The following is an 11,096-nucleotide window of genomic DNA, read 5'->3' on the forward strand; positions in this document are numbered from 1 at the left end:
TGCTTTTCCATTTATATAATTTCAGTCCAAAATACACCCCTCCTCAGTACATATTTTCTATGCCAGATATACCAAAATTTAATAGACATCTAAAACTCATTGTGGAGAATTATTTTTCAAAGAGGAATGAAAACATACTTCAAGCTCAGGTATTCTGAGAGGCATACTGAACACAAAAATAAAACTTTTAAAATAGCTTGTATGATATGCAGTTGAGAAGAATTAAAAGCTCTCTGTCCTGTTGAGCTAGGCAGTGATTCAAGGAGTTTGCTCACATTCTCAGTGAACGCTCTGATTTTCTTCCTCTCTAAATTCAGCCCTTCGTGTCTTCTATTAATGTGTTTCAGACTTACAGATTCTTGATACTGGTTTTTCCTTGCATTTTGACTGCTGGGAGACCGAAGATCGTCTCTAGTTATTCTGCTGTTTTTTACAGAGTACAAGTCGATGCGTTTCCTAAACCGTCAGACCTGCTCCTAGTGTTAGGTGATCGCATCCTCAAAGTGTCATCCTGTTTCTTTCTGCATCCTCATCAATGTATTTCTCGTCTGGTGGGTGTGAGTTTCCAGTTGATAAGTTCAATTATCTTTTTTTAATTTCCCCCCCACCAAAAGCCAACAAAAAAATAACTAAATCTAATTGCTGGCAGTAGCCGAGTTCCTTCGTGGTTGTGAAGTGAAGGATGGATTTAATAGTTAGCTGTGGATATAAAATACTTATTTTGATACTCTAGAGGAGCTGAGCTGCTGCCAGCCATACGTCAGCCTGCTCTCAACTCTTTTTTTAACGTTTCACAAAACTTTTATTTTTAAGTTTCCTTTGTAGCTAAAAAGAAACTACCAAATGGTTTCTTGCTACTGTTTCCAGCCTTTCACAATTCCCAGGGGAGGCAGAGGCTCAGTGTGAGAAATAGCTCTGTAGAATTAGTTTTTTTCTAGACAGATACATTAATATTGCAGAGAAAACTGTGGGCGGCTTCTGAAATATGTCACTTATGGTATTTTTTTTAACTTCCTCAGAAACTGCCTGTCCACTTCAAACCAATGACACTATTTGCTTTTAAAAGTACTTTATTTTTTCTTTTTAGTGTGTAGAACAGCACATCAGACAGGATCTTCTCACAGCCTATGAGTGTAGTAGTTTCAGTTACTCCTAAGTTTTCTTTTGGGTAACAGAACAGGTCAGTTTGTGATTTTTGCTTTTCGCAGATGCTCTTGTCTCTGCAGTGGAGGAAAGTGACAGAGATTCCATTCCCCCTTTCTACCTTTACAGTGAAAATCCCTAAAAATCAGTCTTGTCAGAGGTATCAGGTCTAATATTACTCCTTAATGATCCTTAAATACAGACCTATTAGGTGAGCTGGTGTTTTATTTCTTGGGGAGTATGATCTCCATAGGAAAAACAGGTAGGCACAGGCCTAAATAAGCTGTGCAGCTGTAACAATGATATAGGGTTCTTTGTATAGGTAGTAAATCCTAAATATAAGTTTTGTCTGTCTCTGGGATAGAAGAGCAAACTTCCAGGTACAATAGCAGAAGTAAAAAAATCTCAAAGCTGTAAAAATGAAAGGAATGGAGTGGAAATTCAGGATTAATTGTGATATCTTGCTGTTAAAACGTGCATTTTTCCCCATTTACTAGACAAGGCAAATCTATTAATAGTAATTGAAAAGGCTTATTTCGTTATTTAAGTAAAATCCTTATAAAGTATTTAAGGGCGGGGGGGAAGCTAAAGAATTTACTTCATTAGCAGTTGAAGAACCGAGTTAGGAAAATGTTTAAATTTTATATGTACTGAAATGTGCTGCCTCTGGAGAGAAAAAAAAATCTCAAAATGCAATTCCTCTTTATTTTATAAGCCTATGTTTTACATTTCTTCTGTTTCAAAGAAACTTTTATGTATGGGAAAGCACAAAAGAAGCGTGTTGGTGGGCATTTCTGCTTTCCATGACAGCACGTAGCACGAGGTGTGCAAGACAAACGGTGAACTATACATCTCTTTTTTTTTTTTTCCCCCTGTAATTAACACTCCTAATTTATTTGATTATTGCTATAAAGCTTGCATAGTAAATGGACAGAAGTCTGTAACTTGTTCCGGTGAGCACATTAGCAAACCTGCAGCTCTCCAGCAGCGATGAGTGTTTGCTGCCCTGGCAGTAACTGGGGTTGTACAACAGCCGGGCCGCCGGCACCAAGGTGTCCCTTGGAGACCCGATCAGGGACGTGCTGGTTTTCCTTTTTTTAAGGTGATCAGTATTTTTAGATCACTTTTTTACATAATGGTGGTAATTAGGTCAATCTTACCTCTTATGATTTTCTTTTTGGTGCGTTTAATTTTTTTTTTTTCCTTAATTCTCTTCCTTTCTAGCTCATTTGCCTAAATAACTTTCAAACTTGTGATGCGGGATATAACCGAAGTTGCAACTTCCTAATCGCTTTTAAACAGAACTTTATTCATCATTTAACTTGTCGTACTTTGCCAAATTACTAATAACATTTTTCATTTGCCAAACCAAGGTTCACTGACATCGCTCTGTAATCCTTTATTTTTTTTTCTTTTTCATTCAGATGCAACCAAGAATGAGTAAGTGTTCTAGACACCGTTTCTAATAAATCACAAATGCATTAATAACCCTGGAATTTGCAAGGCGTGACCTAAAGACACCAACAGCCACTAGATGTAGCAACTGGTGCTTAACACTGGAAATGTCCATTGTTAACACATTCCCAGGAAATATTTTTAGGCTTATCAGGGGAAAATGTCATACAGTTGATAATCGGGTCTTGTTGAATTAACTGATGACCAATTTCTTCTGGGTATTTTAAGTTGTCTGTTTCATTTTGTTCTCAAAAAAAAACCCCGTAGGATGTTAATTAAAAGGCATTAATTTCTGAAACCAGAAATCAGTGTCTCACAGCTGTATTATTGTGTACTACAGAAAATACAGATATAGATCTGTAGTCCTCTATAACCTCTAATGCTACTATTTGCAGTTAACTTTTGAAAAGGTGCATCTTTTCTGAATCCAGTTTGTGTTCATATTTAGAGCATTAGAACTATTTATCACCATAAAGATTCCTTTGCTTGGTTTCTTACCAAAAGTAACTTTTCTTTCCTCAAAGCTTGAATATTCAGCTGTTGTCCAAGTTGCATAAATTCATTCCTTCAGGTGGAAAAAAGAATTGCTAAGAAGAAACCACCAGTGGACAACAGAACTTAATGATCTGTATTCTAAGTCATGGCTGAAGGATATAATTAAAAATAAATTGCTGTTTAGAGACCTGTGGTGATAAGTGTAATAAAAGTATTTTAAACTTATATGAAGGAAATCCAAATTTTCATGCTCTTGAATTTCAAATATAATTTCTTTAAAACAGACTGAGACTTTTAATGCATTACTTCTGCTGGCTTACCTCGGATAATTTTAGTTCTTAAGATAAATCCCAGTGTATACCTGTCTGTCAGCCTGTTTCTATAGAAAAACCCATGTGGGTGAAAAAAGCAGTAAATTGCTAAGAGGGAACTGAGACTGTGTACAAAATGCCTTAACTAGAAAACAGAAAATAGTTTCATCTCTTTACTCTGTGCTTACCAGGAAAGTCTAATAAACTCATAATGTCACTTTAGCTGGTAGAAGGTTTGTTGCTGAACTAGGAGGAGGATGGAGAAGGGCTGGGCTGCGGGGGCAGCTCTGGGGCTGGTTGGGTCAATAAAACCCCTCCAAACAGGTTTGTGCCCAGGGAGCCGATAGCGTCCGACTGTCCTTCCTAAAGCCACCCGGACCACAGCAGCTCCTCCTCCAAAAACGTCCTGCTCAGTTGGTGGCAGCTCAGGAAAGCTAATGGGAAACGTCCCCTTCTGTTATTTAAGGTCGCTTTAGTTGGTTTTTTACTGCTTTTTGAATGATTTATTGATTCAAGTAGTCGGCTCAATAAAATTGCCGTGCCTTTCATTGCAAAAGCAAGCACTGTCTTCTACCACTAACCATTATACAGATAATAAAAGACTGCGGTAATTTGCTCTGTTGGCAACAAATTATCTTGATACCGGCGTAAGCACCTACATTGTTCACGGTGCTGAGTATTTTAACTTGGGCAGCCATCAGGTGCCGTGACTCTGTAAGCCTTATTTTTGTTTTCAGGCCATACATAGTTAAGTCAATGATCAAAATATTGACTAGCACACCCTTAGTATGTTATTAGGGTAATTTCAAAATAGGTATAAGAGAATGAGGAAAAAGTCTAAAGGCAGCTGGTTTGGTCAGAAATTTGGAGTGGTTCCCACAGTGGGAAGTTATTAAATATAGCAAATGTCTTCAGCTTTGGAAAGAGGGACCAAGCATGAGTGGAAGACAGGGAATAATATAAAGGTATGTAAAGTCATGACTGGTGTGAGAACAATTATTCGTTATTTTTTTTGTAACTCAAAGAATGGTGGGTTTGCAACGAAGCGATCAGGAAGCAGATCTAAAATAAATACAAGTACTTTGTAGTTTTTCCAGCCAACGCCTAATTAGATTGTGAAATTTGTTGCCACAGGATGTTTTGGATACTGAAAGTATGAATGGCTTCAAAAAACATGAGAGGGATTTACAAAGGGCAGGCTATTCACAGCGATTAAAGCCCCAGATCTGTGTGCAATCTGGTTCAGGAAGGCCCAAAGGCACCGGTGCGGAAGCGGGAAGGGTATTTTGGGACAGGATTTCTCAACATCTCATGTTCTGCTCTTTCTTTCCTTCTTCCTCGGGATACATTGCCGGGTATTTTCAGATTCAAGACTAAATTAGCCTTTCTTACATTATGTTGCGTGGGGGACTATTTTTCAATGTGTTTGACTTCGAACAGTTTCCTTTTAAGAATGAGTTTGAAAAGGAGCTGATTATTTTGGAAAGTCCTTGCCAGAAATTCTCGAGTTCATGGGATGTCAGCAAACCTCTTCTCTGCGGACAACAGTTAATGTGTATTTTCATCTCCTTCTCTTTGACGGGATTGTGGCTGCAACCAAAGCCTGAAGGCTTTGTCTTTTCCTTAGAATGGGGAAAAACAACCTTTAACTCCGCCATGCGATCCTTGAATAACTTTCATATGCGTTGCTCTCTGAGGATACCGCCTAGTCCTGTTACAGCAGAACATAGAACTTTTTGTCTTGATGTTCCAAAAATAGTGAGACTGAGGGTTTGTTTTTTTTTCTCCCAGGTGTTACAAGGATAGAAAAAACCCCACAAAAAGTTAACTGGAGGATTTATGCTGTTCTACAGTGCTTAAGTGTGTGTTACCACCTCGTGGGAATCCTCACGTGGATAATGTCACTTTACACTGACATCAGTAAAATTACATGCATGTAAAAGTGTTCTTTTAGGATTCATACCTTGATTTCTGTGAATGATTGTTCACTAGAAAGGTATTAACTTCCACCCTTTTTTCTGTTGTAATTTTTCCCTTCCCTCTCTCTGTGGCCTTTTCTTCTTCATCTTAGAAAACAGCAAACATCTCTGATTTTTACTGAGTTAAAGTATGTTTAAAATGTGATCATCTTACTATTTGTTCCTTTTGTCTTTTCAGGGCAGCCCAGAAACTTGCAAGATCTATGCCGAATAAAAATCCGTCAGTGTATAGGCCTTCAAAACCTAAAACTACTTGATGAACTACCCATTGCCAAGGTCATGAAAGACTACTTAAAACACAAATTTGATGATATCTGATATCCATGAAGAGAAGAACTCTAAGCAAGATTAGTTATATTCCAGATACTGAAGAGGCTTGTTGCCTTGCACAAAGTATATCCTATGCAAATTCTGATTTTTCTGTGAAGTCAGAAGGCAGGTATACACTTCCTTGGGTTTTTTATACCACACACTAGAAGGTCTTAATTTTTGGTTTCTTGGTCCAGGTTTCCAAGGTCCAAGCTTTCTATACGATGTTACATTTTAAAAATTGCTGTTGGTTTTTGTTTGTTTGTTTGTTTTCACATTAAGTGTGCAGACTTGCAGTGGAGATGGAAGGCGACCTCTCAAGGGAAGTGCTTGGTTTGAATTGGCATGCTGAGCAATTGTTCGAGAAAATAAAGTTTGGAAATCAAGGCACCAGTCCTGCAAAAGGATACAGATAGAAGGACCTTCAGAACCCTGTTGTCTGTTGGGACTTTTGTCTCTGCCAGGGTGTATGTTTTTGCAGGATGGAGGGAAGAGTTGATAATCAACATGTCCTGGTGTACTGTACGAATCTAATTTGGAAATTAAAGAAAAAATGCAATTACCCTTTTTAATTTGAGAGTCTATACATTGGCTCTTTTTATATTATTGCTTTCCTAATTCCTGTAGTTGGGATGCCCATAAAATTCAGGCCTTCTTCTTTCCTGACATTCCCTGGAAAATGGGCGGTTGTTTCAGTCTGTTTTTAACAGTGACAGTACACTACAAAGAGGCATAGCCTCAGTATTTTTTACATTAACTTAAAACAAATCTAGATTTTTTTTTTTAAAGCCAATATATTCTGTTTCTCATACAGTGCCTCCTGTGCAATAATCTTTCTGATGTATTTTCCCTTTATGTGTGATTTCCCCTCCCCCCCCAGCTATTCCTCATTTAGTCTCAGTGCATTATTTGTGAGAACAGGAGCTGCTGCCTCGCTGAGGTGTTAACGTGATGTTACTAAAGTGATGCGGCAGTTGCTGTTCATTATCGCTCCCTGAATTTCATGAATGTATAACCTCCTTTATTTCACTTTCAGTTGAAATTTACGGGTTTTCAGCCAAATTGTGTCCACTTAAAAGAAAAATTGGCCAAACTCTCTTATTTGAAAGGCAGCGATGGATTTATTTTTTTGTGGTTACTCTGAAATTCAGTTTGTTTCAGGTTAGAGAGTGGGAAATGCATATAAGTTATTAAGGTGCATTTTCTGTGTGCACTAACAGAAAAAGCCTAATTCATATTGGGAGTTTAAATTTTGCAAATATTAAGTGGTTTCCAATTAATCTGAGAGCAGCAACTGAAAGGAGTACTGAAATTTGGCTACTGAATGTGTTCTCCATACTAGGTATTTAAAATTTCTGTTAAAGAGTTTTGTTTCTGATCATAAAATTAATTTCTTACTATCAAAAAACAATTGGGCCAAAATGTGCTGGTTTTTCACTCTCTTTTAAAGGAATTACAGAGTCATCATAAGGTCCTTGTCAGTGTTCTCTGCTTTTGTTTTGCTATCCCACTGGCTCCTGAAGAGCCTCTCTAATATCAGGAGTTCTTTTGTACTGATTATACCAATGGAAAAGGGGAGGTGAAAGGAATGGTGGTAGCTTTTAAGTTTAACACTGTCACTTTCAAAATATTTAATATTAAAAATATGAAAAGCAAGGTGAAGCAGGTATGCTCATATTATTTAAGTGTATTAGTTCCTTTTAATATCTTGTAACTCTGGTCTGCAGTTCCTTGAGCAGGAACCTTATCACTGATAATTGATGCACCGGAACCACAGCAAGCAAGGAGGATTATCTCTCCCTATTGTGCCTGGCATCGCCTCAGGTTTCCAAACAAAAAGCGATTTTGGAGATTCACGGCTCAGAGGATTGGTAATGGGATGTTGAACCTCTTTATCTCCATCTTGTCTCGGTTCAAGTCCAGCCTGTGAGCAGTGACCAAATGTTCACGGCTCAGCAGCACGAGCAAGTACGTCCAACCTTCTCACCCCACGGTGCTTCCTCCAGGTTGTAAGTCCTGGTGGTGCCATCTCAGCGGGGACAACCCAAGAGCCTTTTTGGGGTGTGCGGGCAGCTCGGGTGCAGGACGGTGTCTGTTAACTCCTGTTGAAACAAGAAAGATCAGGCGTTATGATCTTTAAGCTCCCCAGTACTGAGGCAGGACAGACGTTAAGAATTGACTGGTGGGTTTTAAGCGTGAATCTTCAGGATTGCGACATGAGATCAGAACCTTTAAGATTGCTGTATTTTTTTTTTAAATGTTAGCACCATTCGCTATGTTTGTAAGTTGGTCTAAACCAATGTCCTTCCCCACTGAATTTTTTACAGTAATATTTTCTAAGGTAACCTAGAGTATATTTTAGTTGCAGTCTATCTTAAGGCAAATTATTTGTTCTGTCTGTTGCTGTGACTGAAGAAAATTACGGAAGACTTGGTAACAAGAATGCTATTTAATGAAGAAATGTGTAATTCCATTATTTATTGCTTGAGGTTTGTTCTTTGGTTATTTCTTTTAAGTAACTGACATGTCAAGGGAACACACATACATTTCAGGCCAGTAAAAGGCCTTTCTTTTAAATTATAACTTTTAGCCTATCCTCCCTCCCCGAGGTGGAGGAAACCCTGGCCCTTGCTCACAATGTGAAACCATTTCTTGTAGCTGGTTTCTCTGACCTTCATTCTGCAAAGCACCTGAGTCTCTGAACCTACCGATAGTCCCGTTCGTGATCTTAAATTATAGATGTGCTCGGGTGCCGGTGAAGTATGATTATTCATTGTTAATGCTACCCAATTTTCAATAATCGGGGATTTGGTCTTTTTTTATTGTTATTATTTTAAATATTGTGCACAGATACTTTGAAGAATGAATTGAACTTTGTTTTTCATTCGGACTAGAATGAGGAAGGAAAGTGCGTAATACAGACTTGTTATGTAGCCTAGTTCCATTACCTTAAAATTCATGGTTAAACACTTTTAATAAACCTTAAAAAAATTGGCAAGTACACCAAAGAATCAATGAGTAAAAGACTCTGATCATTAACAAACTGCAAACCTCATCCTTTAAAACAAAGCAGAAAGATTCTGTAAATATTTATGTTTATAAATGTACAGCAGAGTAAGAGTGTTTTTTAGATTATTTAATTACCATATTTCTAAACTATTTACATTATAGACAATACTTGTTAGTTTGAAAAGCTCTTGAGTGTGGCTTTTTTTTGTTTGGGTCTATTTTGGTTTTGTGAGTTTGTTTTGTTTGGTTTTTTTGTTTTGTTTTTGGTTTTTTGTTTGGGTTTTTGTTGTTTTTTTTAAATTCATTATCACTCATGCTTGGAATGACTCCGGCTTCCTCGGGATAGCGTGGAAAATCTGGTTTTCTGGCTCGAGTTGGCAATTGTAAGAGGACACATCTGGATAAACTCATCAAACAGATACCCAGAGGCGAAAGAGAATATGTAGCGTGTTTATCAGGGTGGGCCTGGGCTAGATGAAAAAAATTGGATTGTGACTTCATTAAATCTATGGAAAAGCCCCCGGTGACATTGTGACCAGAACGACTTGCAGCCTGCCCACAGGTCTGGTTTTCATGCAACGCTGTGTTACCAATATCATCATGTATTTTGTTCTTCCTTTGCAATGTAAGTTTTTGCTTTGGGTCAATTCGAATCTGAAAAAAAAAAAAAGTTAAACCTGGTTAAAACCTTGTTTTTGGTTTATGTTCTGCTTCTTTCTAATGTAATGTTTTAATAACATAATACTGCTTTACACATTTTCTCTCAATGTTTGTATGTCTCTTCTGCTCCTTGTCCCTTCTCAGGTGCACGCGATTCTGGTAATGCATTTGGTACTCAAATAGGTACCGCGTCTCATGAATTGTAATGTGATTTTTACCAGTAAATATGAGCAAAAATCTTGCTCTAGTGCTGGATTTCAGAAGGGGGAACAAATTGATCTTTACCTATGAATAGCTGGATTTTCCCTGCTGAGGTCCCAGTGCAGCCACTTCAGGGTTTTCTGAAATGTTCACCTTTCCTCCTCGATACAAAACTGGACCAAACCTCTGTCATATTTTGCAGTTGAATCTGGTTTGTGTCCATTTACTACTAATAAAAGTTGAATAAGGGGGGGGGGGTGTATATGACTATTCGTAGCACTCAAGTGGGAACTGGAAGCATTTGGTTTCAGTCATGAGTGCAATGTATAACCAAAAGTTGCGGCAAGGTTTTGGACCCTAAAAATTTGGAGAGGAAGGAGACTGGATTTAAAGACACAATTACTAAAGAGTAGGAGGGGAGGAAAAAAGATGTTTTCCATTGCTCAGTAGCAAACTATACAAACATCCCTGGGAGTATGTAGGCTGGAGAGCCAAGAGTTGTGTTTAGAGCTGTTGCTGCTGGTTACCAACAGACCGGCCAGACTGTGGTGTATTTACTGAATGCTGTGGTCAAAACTTTGTTCCTGTTTATGTATCATATTTCCTGTTGGAGTGTTCACTTGTTGAGTTGAAAACAATTAATGACTAATGGTACTACTTTAAAAGAAAAAACCTGATTTACAAGCTGTTGACAAATGATGCATTTAGAGTATACGATCTTTCCCTATGTCGGTATAAGTGTGCGATAAGGAAGCGTGCTTATTTTATATGGCAAAACACTTGTTTTTACCGCAGTGTATAACAAAACTTTTGTACTCTTGAAGGCAAAAGTAATGGAGCTGAGGAAGAGGAGCATAGAACAGACTCTGCCCTGTCTTTCCCCAAATGGAAGCATTTAAATTCTCTTTGCTCTAGTCTCTCCCCGCTGTTTTGGTTGGGGTACCCCCACCTCAAGTGTTTTATTCTGTTCCTTGAAACTGGGATGGTATTAAAAGGCTAAAGCTTGTTCTTTCCCCTATATCACCAGCATATTGAATCTCTTCTGTATAATTCTAGTTCTTGATTTGCGTTATTAGGCAAAGCTCAACATCTCATTTAATCCTATGACAGTAAGAAAAAAAAAAAAACAAACGGATCCATACATTGCTTTATGAAATGGTGCTACCAGGAATTCCTCAGCCAGTGCATTCCCCGGGGATCCACAACCTGCAGCTGGAACAGCAAAAAGTTGGGATCAAAAGCTGCGTTGACTTTTATTGGGAAGTCTCCAGCTGCCTAGTGAAGAAATCAGAACTCCAGCTGTTTCCTCCACATCTGGGATCTCTAGTGCTGCTGTTTGTGAGGTCCCAGATAAGTTTTGAATGCTGTTAAGGCTTCATGTTTGCAAAGAGGACGTTTGACACATCTACAGAGGGTACGTGTGAAGGGTCTAGAAGCATTTCTGTGCCTTCTCTGAACTCACCAGGTTGACCTGTATAAGAGAGTTGGTGTAGTTTATCACAAGTGTGTTTGAGAGTGACAGATGCTGTGGGGT

The 11,096-nt window shown here is 38.3% G+C and overlaps 1 protein-coding gene across 2 annotated transcripts in view; it reads left to right on the top strand.

Moving 5' to 3' along the window:
• ASB7 (ankyrin repeat and SOCS box containing 7) overlaps window positions 1-10,559 on the top strand; it is a 32,306-nt gene extending 21,747 nt beyond the window's left edge. For both annotated transcript variants that reach the window (XM_082060857.1, XM_082060858.1), the window contains exon 6: window positions 5,562-10,559. In XM_082060857.1, the coding sequence (XP_081916983.1) occupies window positions 5,562-5,701 (140 nt within the window). In that variant the 3' untranslated portion in view covers window positions 5,702-10,559. The remainder of the gene's footprint in view (window positions 1-5,561) is intronic.
• The last annotated feature ends 537 nt before the right edge of the window (window positions 10,560-11,096 follow it).

Source organism: Streptopelia decaocto, assembly GCF_964273445.1.
Source record: "Streptopelia decaocto genome assembly, chromosome: 9".
Classification (NCBI taxonomy): Eukaryota; Metazoa; Chordata; class Aves; order Columbiformes; family Columbidae; genus Streptopelia; species Streptopelia decaocto.